General features: G+C 53.3%; 1 protein-coding gene across 1 annotated transcript in view; it reads right to left on the bottom strand.

Annotated features, from left to right (window-relative positions):
- Positions 1 to 20836, bottom strand: part of LOC119956640 (myosin phosphatase Rho-interacting protein-like) — a gene marked incomplete at its 5' end in the record, with an annotated part of 71673 nt that overhangs the window by 12621 nt on the left and 38216 nt on the right. Inside the window, 3 exons of the mRNA XM_038783979.1 lie at positions 1718 to 1865; positions 2776 to 2913; positions 18351 to 18852. Of these exons, the coding sequence (XP_038639907.1) occupies positions 1718 to 1865; positions 2776 to 2913; positions 18351 to 18852 (788 nt within the window). The remainder of the gene's footprint in view (positions 1 to 1717; positions 1866 to 2775; positions 2914 to 18350; positions 18853 to 20836) is intronic.

Genomic DNA, 20836 nt, shown 5'->3' with positions numbered 1-20836 from the left:
AAAGTTCCAAAATTGGCTGAACCAGTCAGAAAACAGACGGCACAGCGGTTAGCACTGCTGCCTCACGATGCTGAGGGTTGGGGCAGCACGGTGGCACAGCGGTTAGCACTGCTGCCTCACGATGCTGAGGGTCGGGGCAGCACGGTGGCACAGCGGTTAGCACTGCTGCCTCATGAAGCTGAGGGTCGGGGCAGCATGGTGGCACAGTGGTTAGCACTGCTGCCTCATGAAGCTGAGGGTTGGGGCAGCATGGTGGCACAGTGGTTAGCACTGCTGCCTCATGAAGCTGAGGGTCGGGGCAGCATGGTGGCACAGTGGTTAGCGCGGCTGCCTCACAGCGCCAGGGTCCCCGGTTCGATTCCGCTAACCTCTCAAACCTCCTTAAAGAAATCCATAAATGGATTCCACCTCCAGGTGAACCCATTCGCCGACCCCCCCCAAGACGAACTCGACCGTCTCCCGCCTCAGGAATTCCGCCAGGTCGCTCGCCCACATCCCCGCTATCGGCGGCTCCGAGTCCCTCCGCCCCAGCAAAATTCGTCTCCAGGCTATCAGGGAGGCAAAGGCCAGCACACCGGCCTGTCTCGCCCCTCTGGACCTCCCGGGCCTTCCGACGCCCCGGAGACCATGAACTGGATGAGGCTCAACCTATCACATGACGAGGGCGCGCTCGCCCTCCGCCCGCGTCCCTGCCCCCCCACCCTCCCCTCCCAGCTCCTCCTCCCACTTACGCTTAATCTCCCCCACCAGGGCTCCCTCCCATTCCATCAACTCCTTCTAGAAATCTGACACCTTCGTCCCTCGGCAGCACCTTGTCCTCGCTCCCCAGGGGCAATAGCCCAGGAAAGGACGGCATCTCTCTGCTTACAATGTCCCAAGCCTGCGTGTACCTAAATCCCCCCCCCACACCCCCCGGCAACTCTTCCTCCAGGTCCCCCAGCTTGGCCTCCCCCCCCCCAGGTCCCCCAGCTTGGCCTCTCCCCCCCCCCCCCCCCCCCGGCAACTCTTCCTCCAGGCCCCCCAGCTTGGCCTCCCCCACCCCCCAGGTCCCCCAGCTTGGCCTCCCCCACCCCCAGGTCCCCCAGCTTGGCCTCTCCCCCCCCCCCCCCGGCAACTCTTCCTCCAGGTCCCCCAGCTTGGCCCCCCCCCCCCCCCCCCCCCCACCCGCCCAGGTCCCCCAGCTTGGCCTCCCCCACCCCCCCCCAGGTCCCCCAGCTTGGCCTCTCTCCCCCCCTCCCCCCCCACCCCCCGGCAACTCTTCCTCCAGGCCCCCCAGCTTGGCCTCCCCCCCCCAGTTCCCCCAGCTTGGCCTCTCTCCTCCCCCCCCCCCGCCCCCCGGGCAACTCTTCCTCCAGGCCCCCCAGCTTGGCCTCTTCCCCCCCCCCCCCCGCCAGGCCCCCCAGCTTGGCCTCGCCCCCCCCCCCCCCCCCAGGTCCCCCAGCTTGGCCTCCCCCCCCCCCCCCCAGGTCCCCCAGCTTGGCCTCCCCCCCCCCCCCCAGGTTGGCCTCCGCCGCCCCCCCCCCGGGTTGGCCTCCCCCCCCCCCCCCCCCCAGGTCCCCCAGCTTGGCCTCCCCCCCCCCCCAGGTCCCCCAGCTTGGCCTCCCCCCCCCCCCCCAGGTTGCCCCCCCCCCCCCAGGTCCCCCAGCCTGGCCTCCCCCCCCCCCAGGCCCCCCAGCTTGCCCCCCCCCCCCGACCCCCTGTGACACCGCACTCTTACCGGAGATGGTGGCGTCCGTTTCCTCGGACAGCAGTCGCTCTTTGTCGTGTTGGAGCTTCTCGACTTCCCGTTTGTGTTGCCGCTGAAGTTCCTCCATTGCTTTCCGATGGGATTCCTCCATCTCCATGAAGCTGCGCTCACAGGTTTCCTGAAAAGGGGGGGGGGGGTCAAACATTTCATGAGGATCAGGTTGATGGTGACAAAATAACCTGGGTGCTCGCAGGCAAGAGAGAGGAGAACGGCTCCTCGGACTAAATATAAACTGCACTCCCTTCGAGGTTAAGGTGCTTAAGGAGACTGAACGAGTTCATAGAATGTCTCGAGTGCAGAAGGAGGCCATTCAGCCCATCGGGTCTGCACCGACCCTCTGAAAGAGCTCCCTGGACCCACTCCCCTGCCCTGTAACCCTACCTAACCGTTGGACACTAAGGGGCAATTTATCATGGCCAATCCACCTAACCCGCACATCTTTGGACTGTGGGAGGAAACCGGAGCACCCGGAGGAAACCCACGCACACACGGGGAGGACGTGCAGACTCCACACAGGCAGTGACCCAAGCCGGGAATCGAACCTGGGGCCCTGGAGCTGTGAAGCAACTGTGCTAACCACTGTGCTACCGTGCCGCGAGGGGCCAGAATTAGTCGCGGGAGCGGCCCGTTCACGCCATTGGAAAACGCAATGGCGTTGACAACGGTGTGGGCACTTTGCCGCGGGATTGGAGAATCCTGCCCAAGAGTTTTAAAATCCAGGCATTGCTTGACAGGGAGTCAGTGTGAGTGGATCAGCGAGAACAGGGCTGATGGGGGAAAATGGGGAAGTGGGTTAAAGCCTGGGGAGGAATTGTGGATGACCTGTTTTCCAGGGACTGCGTTGGGAGAGAGCACGGCAGGAAGGCTACCATTTGTGTCACTGTTGGCTCTTTCCTCCTGGCCCATGCCGAGATTTGAGTGCCAGCGCCCAGAATCAGATTTTGCCCGCCTACGAGCTGCCTGTCCCCCCTGACGGCAGAGGCCCAGCCCTGGAACCCACCGTCACTGGCATCGAGCCAGCGGCCTACCTGAGAGATGAAGCCTTTCGGAATCTGCGATCGGAGGCTCTCGGAGGAGTTGAGTTGCCCCTGGAGACGGCTGCTCTGGCTCTGGAATGATTCCAGCTCTCTCCTCGCCCCCTCCAGTTGCGTGTTCAGGGAGGAGATCTGAAATTTGAGGAAAGAAAAACATTTCCAACCCCGATCTTTGTAAATTGTAAATTTCCGTAGATTCTGTCAAGAACAAATTGGTTCCGTGGCCTCGGTTTTATGCCCTCCTCCTCGGCAGGTTTTGAGGTTGGGGGGGTGGGGATGTGTGAAATTGCTAGCGCGGCATTTCCTCCAGGATCCCAGCCCTCTGACCTGGAAGCAATGGAAACCCACCCAGTTCCCAATGAAAGCCATTAAATGGCCACTTTATGGGCCTTTTTCTGTCCTGTCTCAATTTCTAGGCTGCGGGGGTCTGGGTGGGGGTGGGGTAGTAAAATTATAAATCTTTAATCTTGAGCGGGACGGTGGGAGCTGGGGGGGGGGGGGGGGGGGTGGGGGGAGGAGGAGATCGCCTACATCAGAAGCCCTCATGCTGGACATCTCCGAACCTCCCCCATCCCGGCCTATCCACCCCCACCCCCCCACCCCCCCCCCACCCCCCCACCCCACCCCCCCCCACCCACACCCCCCCCCCCCCACACCCCCACCCCCACCCCCCACCCACAGTAGTTCCCAACCCTGGGACCCTTGCCATTTACCATCTCCTAATATTTAGTGCGGGGGCAGCCCGGTAGCACAGTGGTTGGCACTGTTGCTTCACAGCACCAGGGTCCCAGGTTTGATTCCCCGCTGGTTCACTGTCTGCGCGGAGTCTGCACATTCTCCCCGTGTCTGCGTGGGTTTCCTCCGGGTGCTCCGGTTTCCTCCCACAGTCCAAAGACGTGCAGATTACGTGAATTGGCCATGGTAAATTGCCCTTAGTGACCAAAAAGGTTAGGTGGGGTTATTGGGTTACAGGGCTAAGGTGGAAGTGAGGGCTTCAGTGGATCGGTGCAGACACGATGGGCTGAATGGCCTCCTTCTGCAACTGTATGAAATGAAAAATGAAAATGAAAATCGCTTATTGTCACGAGTAGGCTTCAATGAAGTTACTGTGAAAAGCCCCTAGTCGCCACATTCCGGCGCCTGTCCGGGGAGGCTGGTACGGGAATCGAACCGTGCTGCTGGCCTGCTTGGCCTGCTTTAAAAGCCAGCGATTTAGCCAAGTGAGCTAAACCAGCCCCGTATGTTCTATGCTGTCCCCGTCTCAGACACGTTGCTGCAGTGCCTCTTCCGGCCACTGCAGCGCTGTGCCTGGAGAGCTGTCAGCCAATCACCACTCATTGGGGTGTAAAAGGGCAGCGGGTCCTTCAGAGTTTGCCCCCACCCCCCCCCCCCCACCCCACCGACTCTCTGGGTGGTGGGTTTCGAGCCCCCGCCACCTTAATAATCCAACCCCATCCTTTATTACTGATTCAGCGATTCCCATTTACACCTACTCCAGCCCCACCTCTTGTTGTTTTACAGGTTTCGCTTCCACCTGCTGCTTGCCCGCCGCCATCACGATCTCTTCTACCTTCCCCTCGATCGTCGCTCTTCCCCTTTTGTTCTCCCCCCACCCCCCCTCCCCTCCCCTCCCCCACGGCCACTGCGTTGTTGAAAGCCCGTCAACATCTTCCAATTCCAACAAGAGGCCCTCGGCCTACAGCGTCACCTCCGGAGGGGGAATTCTAACCCTCAAGGGGGAGGGGTGGGGAGGGGGCAGTGTCAGTCCACGTGGGGCTTTGAGGAGGGCGTCAGGAGCCCGACGCGAACCCACCCAGCTCGACATTTCGACCGTGTTGGTTTGAAGGTGCACAGGAAACCCTGGGGGGCATGGGGGTGTGACTAACCCTAACCCTAACCCTGGGGGGCATGCGGGTGTGACTAACCCTAACCCTAACCCTAACCCTGGGGGGCATGGGGGTGTGACTAACCCTAACCCTAACCCTGGGGGGCATGCGGGTGTGACTAACCCTAACCCTAACCCTGGGGGGCATGGGGGTGTGTCTCGAACATGCAAAAAAGGCAATTGACTGAAGGTATGTGTCAGCATGCAAACAACAACGTACATTTATGTAGCGCCTTTAAGGCACTGAAACGTGGCAAGTCATGCTGCAGTTGGATAGAACCTCGGTAAGGCCGCACTTGGAATATTGCGGAATATTGGGGCAGCAGGGTAGCATGGTGGTTAGCATAAATGCTTCACAGCTCCAGGGTCCCAGGTTCGATTCCCGGCTGGGTCACTGTCTGTGCGGAGTCTGCACGTTCTCCCCGTGTGTGCGTGGGTTTCCTCCGGGTGCTCCGGTTTCCTCCCACAGTCCAAAGATGTGCGGGTTAGGTGGATTGGCCATGCTAAATTGCCTGTAGTGTCCTAAAAAGTAAGGTTAAGGGAGGGGTTGTTGGGTTACGGGTATAGGGTGGATACGTGGGTTTGAGTGGGGTGATCATGGCTCGGCACAACATCGAGGGCCGAAGGGCCTGTTCTGTGCTGTACTGTTCTATGTTCTATGTAATTCTGGTCACCACACTACCAGAAGGATGTGGAGGCTTTGGAGAGGGTGCAGAGGAGGTTTACCAGGATGTTGCCTGGTCTGGAGGGTGAATAGACTCGGTCTGTTTTCATTAGAAAGACGAGGGTTGAGGGGTGACCTGATAGAGGGCTACAAGATTATGAGGGGCATGGATAGAGTGGATGGGCAGGCACTCTTTCCCAGGGTGGAGGGGTCAGTCGGTTCCTGTGCTGTATTGTATAGAGCTTCACTGGCATCTCATAGAATTTACAGTGCAGAAGGAGACCATTCGGCCCATCTGGTCTGCACTGGCCCCCGGAAGGAGCACCCTACCCAAGGTCAACACCTCCACCCTATCCCCATAACCCAGTAACCCCACCCAACACTAAGGGCAATTTTGGACACTAAGGGCAATTTATCATGGCCAATCCACCTAACCTGCACATCTTTGGACTGTGGGAGGAAACCGGAGCACCCAGAGGAAACCCACGCACACACGGGGAGGATGTGCAGACTCCGCACAGTCACCCGAGACCGGAATCGAACCCGGGACTCTGGCGCTATGAGGCAGCAGTGCTAACCACCGTAGGTTGTAAGGAGTGTGTAAAAGACGGAAAGGGAGGTAGGGAGGTGGACAGGAGCAGGGAGGGAATTCCAGAGATCGGGATCCAGGCAGCTGAAAGCACGGTGGAGCGATTAAACCAAGAGGTGCCCAAGATCCGGAATTAGAGACGGGCGGCCTTCTTGAAATGAAATGAATGAAAAAAATGAAATGAAAATGCAAACGGCTTATTGTCACGAGTAGGCTTCAATGAAGTTACTGTGAAAAGCCCCTAGTCGCCACATTCCGGCACCTGTCCGGGGAGGCTGGTACGGGAATCGAACCGTGCTGCTGGCCTGCCTTGGTCTGCTTTAAAAGCCAGCGATTTAGCCCAGTGTGCTAAACCAGTCCGTCTTGGAGGGTTGGGAGGGGATTACAGGGATAGGGAGGGGCCCATGAGGTCACGGAGGGATGGGGGGGGGGGGAGGGGTGATATGGGTGTGGGTTAACACACAGGCAATAGAGGTTTGGATGACCTCCGGTCAGTGGAGGGTGGAGTGTGTGAGGCTAGCCAGGACTGGGTGATAGATTAGTCGAGGCCAGAGGTTACGGAGGCAGGAATGAGGGTCTCAGGAGCGGATGAGGTGAGGCAGGGCGATGGAGGTGGGAACAGGGGGTCTTAGCGAGGCGCAAACGCGAGGCCGGAAACTCGTCTCAATTTCAAATGTGCGGCTCCGGATAGACGGGCTCGGGGAGGTGGGGGTGGTGGGGGGGGATGGAGTCGGTCGCCGGGGAAGGAAACCCGGAGTGAGAACTGAAAACGGCCCTCTTCCCAATATTTAACCAGAGGAAATTTCTGCTCATCCAGCAGGAGTCGGTTAAGCAGACCAATCGTTCAGCAACAGTGGGGAAGTCGAGAGAGGGAAAGGTGGCGGTGAGATCGAGCTGGACTTTGTCAGTGTATGTGTGAAAATGAACACTGCCCTTTCAGCTTGCCGCCAAGGGGCACCGTGTGGGGGGGGTGAAATAGGAGGGCGGCCAAGGATTAAATACGGCAAAAAGGCCATTGGCCAAATTGGGGGACACCAGAGGTAACGGTACAGGAATGGTGAGAGAAATTACGGCCCCCCCCCCCCCCTCCCTGACTAGACCACTAGCAGTGGAGGACGACGCTGAGGTCAATTGTGCCAATCGCCGCAGAGAGGCAGAGAAGAGAAAACATAATAGGAGGACAATCAATCATTCGACACCTCAGGCCAGCTCTGTCGGTCAATAAAAGTACGGCTGGCCTCAACTCCACTTTCCTCCCTGCCCACCTCAGGAAACCTTGTCCCAACTCCCGTTGTCAATCTGCCTGGAATATATTCGATGACCCAGTCTCCACTGCCTCCCGGGGTCTCCAATTCCAAAGGCTAATGTCCCTCCGAGAGACAAAATTCCTCCTCATCCCTGTTTTAATTGGGAGACCCCCTTCTTTTGAGCTCCCTACCTCGGCCCATTCCCCTGTCCCACCTCATCTTTGGGCAATTTATCACGGCCAATCCACCTAACCTGCACGTGTTTGGGCTTGTGGGAGGAAACCGGAGCACCCGGAGGGAAACCCACGCAGACACGGGGAGGACGTGCGGACTCCGCACAGACAGTGACCCAAGCCGGGAATCGAACCCGGGGCCCTGGCCCCGAGAGGCAGCAGTGATCACCATGGTGCCAAGTTGCTGCCCAATTCAGCTAACGTGAGAGTGTGCAGTCTTGGGTTTGCCCAATGAAAAAATGAAATGAAAATCATTTATTGTCACGAGTAGGCTTCAATGAAGTTACTGTGAAAAGTCCCTAGTCGCCACATTCCGGCGCCTGTCCGGGGAGGCTGGTACGGGAATCGAACTGTGCTTGGTCTGCTTTAAAAGCCAGCGATTTAGCGGAGTGAGCTAAACCAGCCCAATGGAGAACCGTCCTGTCCCACCCAACAACACCAAGGATTTTAACAAGTAGGTAGCCCTGCCATTTTACTGCCACCGACAATGCTCATTTTCCTGCCTGGTGTCCATTTGGAGATGACGTGAAATAAAATTGATGGCGCAAAAACAATCACAATTAATCCGACGCATCAACTCCCCAAGCGACCGCCCCTCGTGAAACATTTCCGTTTCTAAGCCTTCCTTTCCTTTCTCCGGACTCAGACAGCTGTTGCCCTCCAACACAGTCCAAATCTTTTCCTGCTTCAGACAGCAATATCGCAGGAATAAATCGGCTCGCCCGCCGTTGAAGTCGAGTGTGGGCCTTGTCTTGACAGCTGCCCCGTCGCGCAGTTGGACAGCGCGGCTCCTGGGTAGGAGAGGGGCACAAACCGCGTGGGCCAGCACCTCATTCTTTCGGGCTTGAGTTCTCCCCCCCGCTGACGCCCTCCCGACAGATGGGAGGAAGGTTCCCTCTGCCGGCTGGGAGGGACCCCCGCGCGAGGGGAGTGCGTCAGCGGGTAACAACCGCGCCCGAAGCAGAGAAAACGCTGCCAGGGACAGTGCGGAGCCATCAGAAGTGGCACCTTCTGGATCAGACACTGTGCAGCCATCTTGGACGGCCATTTCCAGAATACAAAATGGACGCTCGCAAAGAATGTAGGGAAATGTGGACAATGTCAGGAAAACAAGCAGCACAGAGACTGCATGTATATTGGAGAGGCAGCTCCCAGACGCAATTGAAACTATAGGTCAGTTAGCATATTGATGGCCCCCCTCCGGGAACAAAGGAAAGACACTGAAGCAACCGATACTGTTTCAGACACCCCGACGTCAGTTCCCCAAACCCAAAGCACAAACAAAGCAAGGCCAACAGCCACCTGAGACACGCCCAGCCATCAGGGCACCCACCCCTTTATTGGACAAGATCGATAGCAATGATCGAGAAGCGGCTCAATTAATTGGGGCGAAGTAGAAGCGGGCGAAGCCGCTCCGGGTATAAGAAGGAACCCCCACGAGAGAATCGCTCTCTTGGACTCGGCTCTCGAAGCGGAGAGACCCGCCCACCAGCTGCACCAGAAGCAGTAAGTTCAAGGTCAACGCTCTCTACCAGACGGACGACCTGAGCTGTTCTCCTGTCACCTCTTCGAACCCAACAGCCTCCGATCCGAACAACGGCCATTGTTCCTCTGACTGAGTGGGCACCCGAAGTTAAGTATAGGCGTTAGCGTTAGAGATAGTTTAGTTTGTGGTATTTTGTGCATGAGTAGATATTACTGTGTGTGTAAATAAATAGTATTGACTTTGAACTAACTAACTGGTGTATCGAGTCTTTGATCAGTATTCGGGTTTGAACCTTGTGGCGGTATCGAACATAAAGCAAACACAATCAGGATTGAGAAAGGCGACCATATTGACTGCCGTATCTATAACCACATAAATATAGCAACAATTGAACCAAGGTCGCGTCTGCTCTCTCACGCGAACGCTAGGGTCTAGTTTGAAGAGAATGGGAGTTTGCTTTGGGGTCTCGGCCAGACGTTGATCCCTTAATTATAAAAAGCAGCAGAATGGAAAGTCTGGAGTTCCGGCCACAACCAGGGCGGCACGGTTAGCACCGTGGGTAGCGCTGTCGCTTCACAGCTCCAGGGTCCCAGGTTCGATTCCCGGCTTGGGTCACTGTCTGTGCGGAGTCTGCACATCCTCCCCGTGTCTGCGTGGGTTTCCTCCGGGTGCTCCGGTTTCCTCCCACAGTCCAAAGACATGCAGGTTAGGTGGATTGGCCATGATAAATTACCCTTCATGTCCAAAGGAATTGGGACGGGTTGCTGGGTTACGGGTTTGGGGTGGAGGTGTGGGCTTAAGTAGGGTGCTCTTTCCAAGGGTTGGTGCAGACTTGATGGGCCAAATGGCCTCCTACTGCACTGTAAATTCTATGTCTATGTCTAACCCAATCAGCCATGATCTTATAGAATGGTGGAGCAGGTTCAAAGAACCTATCAGCTTCTTGTTATTACATTACTGCTTGTGGGAGCTTGCTGTCCACTATTTAGCTCGGCGTTTCCGACATTAAAACCGTGACTGCATTTCACTGGTTGTAAGTATCATGAAAGGTGCTACATAAATGCAGGCCCTTCTATTTGGCCAGTGATCGACCAGTTCTTCTCGAGGCTGATATTACAATCCCAGACCAGGCCCCAACAATGGCTAAGATACTGGGCAGATACCCCAATATTTTAAGTCAATTTTGTTAAGACAATGATGAGAGGATATTAAATCAGGGCAGGACCGACTCAGTTAATGGTAGGGAGTTGGGGAGAGTTACAGAACAAACAGATCTAGGGGTACAGGTTAACAGCTCCTTGAAGGTGGAGTGGCAGGTGGACAGGGTGGTGAAGGAGGCATTCAGCATGTTGGGTTTTATTGGTCAGAATATTGAATACAGGAGTTGGGACGTCTTGTTGAAGTTGTACAAGACATTGGTCAGACCCACACATGGAATACTGTGTTCAGTTCTGGTCACCCCATTATAGAAATGATATTGTTAAACTCAGAAGAGATTTAGGAGGATGCTACCGGGACTTGACGGTCTGAGTTATAGGGAGAGGGTGGATAGGTTGGGACTTTTTTCCCTGGAGCACAGGAGGCTTAGGGGTGATCTTGTAGAGGTCCATAAAATAATGAGGAGCATCGATAAGGGAGATAGTCAACATCTTTTCCCAAAGGTAGAGGAGTCTAGAACTAGAGGGCAGAGGTTTAAGGTGAGAGGGGAGAGATACAAAAGGGACCAGAGGGGAAATTTCTTCACACAGAGGGTGGGGAGCGTCTGGAACGAGCTGCCAGAGGCAGTGGTAGATGTGGCTACAATTTTGTCCTTTAAAAAGCAGTTAGACAGTTACATGGGCAGGGTGGGTATAGAGGGATATGGGCCAAATGTGGGACTAGCTTAGTGATAGAAACTGGGCAGCATGGACAAGCTGGGCCGAAGGGTAAACATCTATCACTCTATGATACCTTGCTCAAGGAGTGATTTCACAAAAAGTAGGGCTGTGGTACATTACAACAAACTTCATAACTAAGACTTCATCACACAAGTAAATAGTTTACAATTACACCATAAAAATGCTAACCAATACAATGCAACAATAACCCTTAACTGCTATCTTTATTACCCCTCAAACAACATAAAACACCCCATCTCAGGTCTCAATCCACTTTCAGATACAGTTAGCACTCAGGAATACCTGCTGTAGAGAAAGATAGCTCTTTTTACACTGCTTTACAGAAAAGATCTGAATCCTGTCAGAACCATGCAGGAACTCTGACGTTATTTCTTCAGAAGCTGCTTCTCCGCTTGTTTCTGCCACCTTCCAATCACACAATTCTAACCTGCTTGGAAATCAACTGCTAAACTCCCTGCGGACGTATCTTTAACTGAAGTGCAGTGAATGCAAAAGATTGACTTCAGCTGACATCTCAAATCTACAATTCAACTTAAACTGCTTTTCTGCAAAATGCCCGATGCCGTAGCTCCTCCCATTAATTACATAATCTTGCCAAGCGTAAACCTAATTAGCTCCACAGGGAACACCCTTCATCCAAACAAAACTCCATTCGCCCAAGCTTTTATGATGCTTGAATTGCACCTCTGGCTTCCAAAACCTTTCAAACCAGGATTCTTTAAAAACGTGACTGCGGCTGTCACACACACACTAACCCAGGCCTTTAACCCTTACTGCGCCAAATATAAATCATAATTCACGGTTTTGTGAAGGGTAGGTCATGCCTCACAAACCTTATTGAGTTTTTTGAGAAGGTGACCAAACAGGTGGATGAGGGTAAAGCTGTTGATGTGGTGTATATGGATTTCAGTAAGGCGTTTGATAAGGTTCCCCACGGTAGGCTATTGCAGAAAATAAGGAAGTATGGAATTGAAGGTGATTTAGCGGTTTGGATCAGTAATTGGCTAGCTGAAAGAAGACAGAGGGTGGTGGTTGATGGCAAATGTTCATCCTGGAGTTCAGTTACTAGTGGTGTACCGCAAGGATCTGTTTTGGGGCCACTGCTGTTTGTCATTTTTATAAATGACCTGGAAGAGGGTGTAGAAGGATGGGTTAGTAAATTTGCAGATGACACGAAGGTCGGTGGTGTTGCGGATAGTGCTGAAGGATGTTATAGGTTACAGAGGGACATAGATAAGCTGCAGAGCTGGGCTGAGAGGTGGCAGATGGAGTTTAATGCGGAAAAGTGTGAGGTGGTTCACTTTGGAAGGAGTAACAGGAATGCAGAGTACTGGGCTAATGGCAAGATTCTTGGTAGTGTAGATGAACAGAGAGATCTGGGCAACCAGGTACATAAATCCCTGAAAGTTGACAGGTTAATAGGGCTGTTAAGAAGGCATATGGTGTGCTAGCCTTTATGAGTAGGGGGATTGAGTTTCGGAGCCACGAAGTCATGCTGCAGCTGTACATAACTCTGGTGCGGCCGCACCTGGAGTACTGCGTGCAGTTCTGGTCACCACATTATAGGAAGGATGTGGAAGCTTTGGAAAGGGTTCAGAGGAGATTTACTAGGATGTTGCCTGGTATGGAGGGAAGGTTTTACGAGGAAAGGCTGAGGGACTTGAAGTTGTTTTCATTAGAGAAGAGAAGGCTGAGAGGTGACTTAATAGAGACATATAAGATAGTCAGAGGATTAGATAGGGTGGACAGGGAGAGTCTTTTTCCTCGGATGGTGATGGCCAACACGAGGGGACGTAGCTTTAAATTGAGGGGTGGTAGATATAGGACAGATGTCAGAGGCAGTTTCTTTACTCAGAGAGTAGTAGGGGTGTGGAACGCCCTGCCTGCAACAGTAGTAGACTCGCCAACTTTAAGGGCATTTAAGTGGTCACTGGATAGACATATGGATGAAAATGGAATAGTGTAGGTCAGATAGGCTTCAGATGGTTTCACAGGTCGGCGCAACATCGAGGGCCGAAGGGTCCGTACTGCGCTGTAATGTTCTATGTTCTAATACATCTGGAATTCCTCAGAGATATTTAATGTCGATCTGGAGCCATGGCCGCTGGTGGCCATGTTCAGAGTATCGGACCTGTTGGTGCTGCAGACGGAGGGGGGGGGGGGGGGGGGGGGGGGGGGGTGATAGAAATGTACTTTTCTTAGAGATAATAAAGTTGAAAGGAAGAAATGATTTGGTGACATTATACTATTAAAAGTCATATATTAACCATGACAGCAGAAAATGCTGAGAGCATGGGAATGGATCAGAAAAAGAAGTCAGTTTGAAAACTGCTATACACTGCAAGGCCATTCTGCAGAATAAACTCATTGTTACCTTTACTGGGCAGAACTCCCAGTCCTAGAAAACATGGCGGGAAACGGGTGTTTCGATCACACCATATTATGGAAACATTAAGAAATTCTCTTAAGCCACATTGGGCGCAATTCTCCACACTCACGACGGTGCGGAGAATAGCGGGGTTCGTAAAATTTTACGGTCACGCTAGTCTGATGCCCTCCCGCTATTCTCCCCCCCCCCCCCCACGCCCGACTCCCGATACGAATCGCTGCCGCCGTTTTTTTACGGCCAGCAGCGATTCTCAGCTGTTCGATGGGCCGAGTTCCCAGCCCTTTACGGCTGTTTTTACGAACGGCAAACACACCTGGTCTGGCCGTTCGTAAAAACGGCCGTAAAGTGCCGATTTTTAAAACCATGGCACCGATTGGCACGGCAGTACCACGGCCGTGCCAAGGGTGCCATGGGCCCGCGATCGGTGGGCACCGATCGCGGGCAGCGGGTCCGATACCCGCGCACTCTTTGTCCTTCCGCCGCCCCGCAGTATCACTTCGCGGCTGAGGGGCATCCCGGCCCGCGCATGCGCAGGTTTCGCGCAAATGCGCGATGACGTCATCCGCGCATGCGCGGGTTGGAGTCTTCCAATCCGCGCATGCGCGGCTGACGTCATGTGACGCGTCAGCCGGCGCAAACTCTGGCAAGCGGGCTTAACGAAATTCGTTAAGCCCGCGATGCCGGAGTTTACGGCGTCGGGATGCTAGCCCCGACCGGGGACCAGAATCGGTTCCCGGTCGGGGAGGGGGGGGCTGGCGTCAAACCCGCCCGGATTTGACGCCAGCCTTACAATTTCTCCCTCTCTGGGAGAATCGCGCCCAATATCTCTTAAAGCTTGATGGACAGACATTTCGGTCGAGTTAGATGAATTATAATTATTTAAACCCAATCACAGTCAGAAAGGGGACAGAGTCTTAACGATTATAATCTCCTTAAGAGACCGGGAGAGAACCTTTTCTCCCATTCCGGAATCATCTTGAACCTAACCTTTGAAATCTATTCTTTTTGCTTTCTGCCGTTTTGTTTTGTTTTGTTTTTGTATTGTGCATTTTGATCTAAAGAAATTACCACAAACTGAATTGTATTTTGAATTCAACTCATCCATTTGTATTTACGTTGGACAAACAAACTTTATAATTCTGTACTCGTATTTAATTGACTTGATCAGTAGACTTTAAAAACTGACACAAATAAAGTTAAAATTTACTTTGTCCAAAGAATTTCAGTCTCAAGTTCTGTCGATTAATATGTAGTGCGGCGACACATCAATATATTAACAAAGTACAGATCCATCGGGGGGGGGGGTGACAGCGGGTGTTCTCGTCTTTTCCTCGTTAACAGCCCAGAGACGAGTTCTGACTGGGTGGAGGTATCATGTTGCTTTACATTTGGAGAAGGTCAAGTTCACCGTTAGGGGGACGGTAAAAGGTTCGACATAAGTTTTAGCCATTCATTTCCTTTTTTAAAAGAGTTTGTCGCCATCAGTTGTTAAAGGGTTTGTTTAACGTTGGTGGGGGGGGGGGGGTTAAGTTAATTGGGGTTCATGATTATTTATCCATTACCATGCTCTCAGCATTTTCTGCTGTCATCGTTAATATATAGAACATAGAACAGTACAGAACATGAGGGCCTCATGGTAGCATGGTGGTTAGCATGGTGGTTAGCATCAATGCTTCACAGCTCCAGGGTCCCAGGTTCGATTCCCGGCTGGGTCACTGTCTGTGTGGAGTCTGCACGTCCTCCCTGTGTGTGCGTGGGTTTCCTCCGGGTGCTCCGGTTTCCTCCCACAGTCCAAAGATGTGCGGGTTAGGTGGATTGGCCATGCTAAATTGCCCGTAGTGTAAGGTTAATGGGGGGGATTGTTGGGTTATACGGGTTACGTGGGTTAAGTAGGGTGATCATTGCTCGGCACAACATCGAGGGCCGAAGGGCCTGTTCTGTGCTGTACTGTTCTAAGTCTAAGTACAGCACAGAACAGGCCCTTCGGCCCTCGATGTTGTGCCGAGCCATGATCACCCTACTCAAACCCACGTATCCACCCTATACCCGTAACCCAACAACCCCCCCTTAACCTTACTTTTTTAGGACACTACGGGCAATTGATAATGGCCAATCCACCTTACCTGCACATCTTTGGACTGTGGGAGGAAACCGGAGCACCCGGAGGAAACCCACGCACACAAGGGGAGGACGTGCAGACTCCACACAGACAGTGACCCAACCGGGAATCGAACCTGGGACCCTGGAGCTGTGAAGCATTTATGCTAACCACCATGCTTCCGTGCTGCCCCTTTCTACAATTTTTTTTTTAAAGTTGACTTTTAATAGTATTTATTGTGTTCTTCTTGCATTGAAACTTGAATTAACTGTTTATTATTTTGTTTACAATAAACAAATGTTCAATAAAAATATTTTAAAAAAAAATTAAATTCTTCCATTTATCACACTGGGGCCAGGAAAACAAAAGTTTGTCCAGTCTGAAACTTCGCTGGTAAATCTCGCGTTTTGCTAAACCGCTAAGAGAACTGGGTCTGGGAAATGATTGCTTTATTCTGAGAGCAACACTTGGCAATGTGAAATGAAATGAAAATGAAAAAATGAAATGAAAATGGCTTATTGTCACGAGTAGGCTTCAATGAAGTTACTGTGAAAAGCCCCTAGTCGCCACATTCTGACGCCTGTCCGGGGAGGCTGGTACGGGAATGTGGTGGATAAGCAACTCCCACACTGCATAAAACAGCCCTTCAGCAACTGAGCCAACAAACAATGTCAGAATCAGGGTACAGGAGGGAGATAGAGAACCTAGTGGTGTGCTGTAATGATAACAATCTCTCCCCCAACGTCAGCAAAACTAAGGAGCTGGGTATTGACTTCAGGAAGCAAAGTATCGTACACACCCCTGTCTGCATCAACGGGGCCGAGGTGGAGATGGTTAGCAGTTTCAAAATCCTAGGGGTGCACAACAATCTGTCCTGGTCCACTCACGTCGACGCTATCACTAAGAAAACACAACAGCGTCTATACTTCCTCAGGAAACTAAGGAAATTCGGCATGTCCACATTGACTCTTACCAACTTTTACAGATGCACCATAGCCAGGGATCGAACCTGGGATCCTGGAGCTGCTAGGCAACAGTGCTAACCACTGTGCCACCATGCCGCCCAATGTATTTACATTGTGTATTTATTGTAAGTCCATTGTTTTTTTTATCTGGCTGTATCACAGCCTGGTATGGCAACTGCTCGGCCCAGGACCGCAAGAAACTTCAGAGAGTCGTGAACGCAGACCAGTCCATCACACAAACCTGCCTCCCATCCATTGACTCCGTCTACACCTCCCGCTGCCTGGGGAAAGCAGGCAGCATAATCAAAGCCCCCTCCCACCCGGCGTACTCACTCTTCCAACTTCTTCCATCGGGCAGGAGATACAGAAGTCTGAGAACACGCACGAACAGACTGAAAAACAGCTTCTTCCCCACTGTCACCAGACTCCTGAATGACCCTCTTATGGACTGAACTGATCTCTCCACACATCTTCAGCACTACACTCCATACGCTTAATCCAATATCTATGGAATCATAGAATTTATGGTGCAGAAGGAGGCCATTTGGCCCATCGAGTCTGCACCGGCCCTTGGAAAAAGCACCCCACATAGTCGAAAGAGAAAATGCTGGCAAATCTCAGCAGGTCTGGCAGCATCTGGAGGGAGAGAAAGAGCTAACGTTTCAAGTCCGATGACTTTTCTCAAAGCTCTGACAAAATAGGCAGCTTTGACAAAGCGTCATGGGACTCGAAACGTTAGCTCTTTTCTCTCCCTACAGATGCTGCCAGACCTGCTGAGATTTTCCAGCATTTTCTCTTTCATTTCAGATTCCAGCATCCGCAGTAATTTGCTTTCACCCTTAGTCCCCGCTTCTACCCCATCCCCGTAACCCAGTAACCTGACCTAACTTTTTGAACACTAAGGGGCAATTTAGCACGGCCAATCCACCTAACCCGCACACCTTTGGACTGTGGGAGGAAACCGGAGCACCCGGAGGAAACGCACGCACACACGGGGAGGACGTGCAGACTCCGCACAGGCAGTGACCCAAGCCGGGAATCGAACCTGGGATCCTGGAGCTGCTAGGCAGCAGTGCTAACCATTGTGCCACCGTGTAAGTCCATTGTTTTTCATGTAAGGAACGATCTGGCGGGACTGTAGGCACAACAATACCTTTCACTGTACCTCGGTATACGTGACAATAAATCTAAATCTAAAATCTGAATCAAAACCCCAAAAACAAACATTACAAAAGAAACGAGTAGATTGAGCCACCAGCACCAAGCTGCCCTTACCCATCGCCTTTAGCTTCCCGAGGCCCGCCCAGGAGGGTTATCGAACAGAATTTAAGGCAGAACCACGCAAGGAAATAGCAGAGCAGGCGGAAGGAGCTTGGCCGTAGCAATAAGGGGCGTCCTCCTCGAGGGGCAGGCGGGGGGGGGGGGGGGGGGGGGGGGGTCACTGCCACGCCAGCTGTCACCTGCGACCTCCGACATGTCCCCTGTCCAAGGTGAGGCCGTCGGAGGCAGTGGGGTGGGGGAAGTGCTAATTTCGGAGGAGAAACAGCCTTTTATGATATTGAAAAGCATGCTGGGACCCGGACCTTCGATTAACCTAATTCCCCAATGACCCCGGTCAGTGATTTGAATGTGGAACCCGTGGGGAGTGGCTGGGGTGTCCAGCGTGGTCAATTTGTATAAAAGGCAAGTCAGATTATCCCGGTTTAGGAATGAACTTTTTTGTAAATTTAGTGTGCCCAATAATTTTTTTCCCCAATTAAGGGGCAATTTAGCATGGCCAATCCACCTATCCTGCACATCTTTGGGTTGTGGGGGGTGAGAAACCCACGCAGACACGGGGAGAATGTGCAAACTCCACACGGACAGTGACCCAGAGCCGAACCTGGGACTTTGGCGCCGTGAGGCAGCAGTGCTAACCACTGCGCCATTGTGCGGTCAAGAAGGGCTTGTCTTTGCGCTATTAATTCGATGCTACGTCCCCCCCCCCCCGTCTGCCCACTCCCCCCCCCCCGTCTGCCCATTCCCCCCCCCCCCCCGTCTGCCCATTCCCCCCCCCCCCCGTCTGCCCATTTCCCCCCCCCCCCCCCCAACAAGCGTAACAATTCCAGTCATTACCTCCCTCTTCAATCGCTCGGTGGCCCACGATGTCCCGCAGTCACTGCCGCTGATATTGGGAGGCCGCAAGGAGGCGATGGGGATCTGCCTGTGCTCCCGCAGCGGAATGCGCTCCAGCTCCTGCCATTTGACCTCGATGTCCTTGCTGAGGGGCTCGCCGGCCTGGAGAGGGGGGGTGGTCCAGCCCGCCCCCGTCCGCGGGGGGCCGTCGTTGAGGTTGGCGGACTCGAACCACCGGCTGCGCTCGGCGATCCGCTGAGCCTGCTCCCGCTGCAGCTCCTCGGCCTTGCTGGCTGCCAGTCCCCGCGGCGCCGCCGGCTGGACGGGCTCCAGCTCCACGGTCTCGAACGGCGGCGCCTGGCGCGGCTCGTGGCCGTCCGCCCGGCGGCTGGCCCGCTGGGTTTCTGGCCGTGCCTTGTCTGCGGCCCCGGCTTCCTGTCTCGCTGCATTCCTTCGCGCTATCGTGTCCCGGAATGTGTTCTCCTTGTTGCTGTCTGTTAAACTAAATCAGCGAAGGAAAGTTATTGAAATGAATCCAGCCGAATACAACATAAATCGGCATTTGTGAAATGCCCGGAGCTGCTGCCCAGGAGTGCGGCTCGGATAAGCCGCATAAACAATGATCAAAGCTGTTTTTCTTTATTCTGGGCTGACTCTAGCAACATCAGCACTTGTTGCCCATCCCTAACTGCCCCCAAACGGAGCGGCTTGCTCGACCATTCCAGAGGGTTCAATTACATAGAATTTACAGTATATAAGGAGGCCATTCGGCCCATCGAGTCTGCACCGGCTCCTGGAAAGAGCACCCTACCCAAGGTCAACACCTCCACCCTATCCCCATAACCCAGTAACCCCACCTAACACTAAGGGCAATTTTGGACACTACAGGCAATTTAGCATGGCCAATCCACCTAACCCGCACATCTTTGGATTGTGGGAGGAAACCGGAGCACCCGGAGGAAACCCACGCACACACGGGGAGGATGTGCAGACTCCACACAGACAGTGACCCAGCCGGGAATCGAACCTGGGACCCTGGCGTTGTGAAGGGATTGTGCTATCCACAATGCTACCGTGCTGCCCTCAATTGGCCACATCGCCGTGGGGCTGGAGTCACATGTAGGCCAGAGAGTTCCAGCGACTCGTCGTCAGAGAAACGAATTCTCCTCAGCTCCGTGTTAAACGGGCCACCCTTTAGTTTCAAACAGTAACCCCTCGTTCTAGATTCTCCCACAAGAGGAAACATCCTCTCCACATCCAGCCTGTCAACACCCCTCAGGATCTTATGCTCACAGAATGATAGAATTCACAGTGCAAAAGGAGGCCATTCGTCCCATCGAGTCTGCACCGGCCCTTGGAAAGAGCACCCCCCCCCCCCCCCCCCCCCCCCCACTTAAGCCCCACACCTCCACCCTATCCCCGCAACTCAGTGACCCCACCTATCCTTTTTGGACACTAAGGGCAATTTAGCATGGCCGATCCACCTAACCTGCACATCTTTGGACTGTGGGAGGAAACCGGAGCACCCGGAGGAAACCCACACAGACACGGGGCGAACGTGCAGATGCCGCACAGACAGTGACCCAAGCCGGGAATCAAACCTGGGACACTGGGGCTTGTCATGTGAGAGTACCTTTAAGAAATGAGTGTTTAAGAAATGTACCTTTAAGAAATGGATGTTTATCAGTGATGTCAGAGTGTGGGTGGAGCTGGGCTATCTGTCAGCTTTTTACTTTCGTTTTAGGCTGGGTGTGTTTTAGTTTTGTTTTCAGTGTTGGAGCTGAAGCCAGACAGAGCGGGTGTACTGCTGTTCTCTCTGCCATGAAAAGACTATCTCTTGATCATTTGGTGAATTCAGAATTATAAATGTTCTGAGTAGTAACTTCAACCTAACTGTTTAAGGTTATGTCTTTTGTAAGTGTTTGGGATGTTAAAAGGACAGCGTACGCATTACTTAGAACATAGAACATAGAACAGTACAGCACAGAACAGGCCCTTCGGCCCTCGATGTTGTGCCGAACAATGATCACCCTCCTTTAAACCCACGTAACCCGTATACCCGTAACCCAACAATCCCCCCATTAACCTTACACTACGGGCAATTTAGCATGGCCAATCCACCTGACCCGCACATCTTTGGACTGTGGGAGGAAACCGGAGCACCCGGAGGAAACCCACGCACATACAGGGAGGACGTGCAGACTCCACACAGACAGTGACCCAGCCGGGAATCGAACCTGGGACCCTGGAGCTGTGAAGCATTGATGCTAACCACCATGCTACCGTGAGGCCCCCAAAGTGTTCTATTCCTTGGGAGTTGTATGTGAATTGATGGTTGCTAAGATGTTCACTGCATGTTTTAAAAAGGTTAACTTGAGTTCATAGAATAAACATTGTTTTGCTTTACAAATTTTTCCATTTCTGCTGTACCACACCTGTAGACTGGGCCGTGTGCTCCCCATACCACAATCTATTAAAAGTTGTGG

The sequence above is a fragment of the Scyliorhinus canicula genome, chromosome 23, assembly GCF_902713615.1.
Source record: "Scyliorhinus canicula chromosome 23, sScyCan1.1, whole genome shotgun sequence".
Taxonomy (NCBI): domain Eukaryota; kingdom Metazoa; phylum Chordata; class Chondrichthyes; order Carcharhiniformes; family Scyliorhinidae; genus Scyliorhinus; species Scyliorhinus canicula.
The sequence above is the reverse complement of the archived record's forward strand: the minus strand, read 5'-3'. Positions and strand labels throughout refer to the sequence as shown.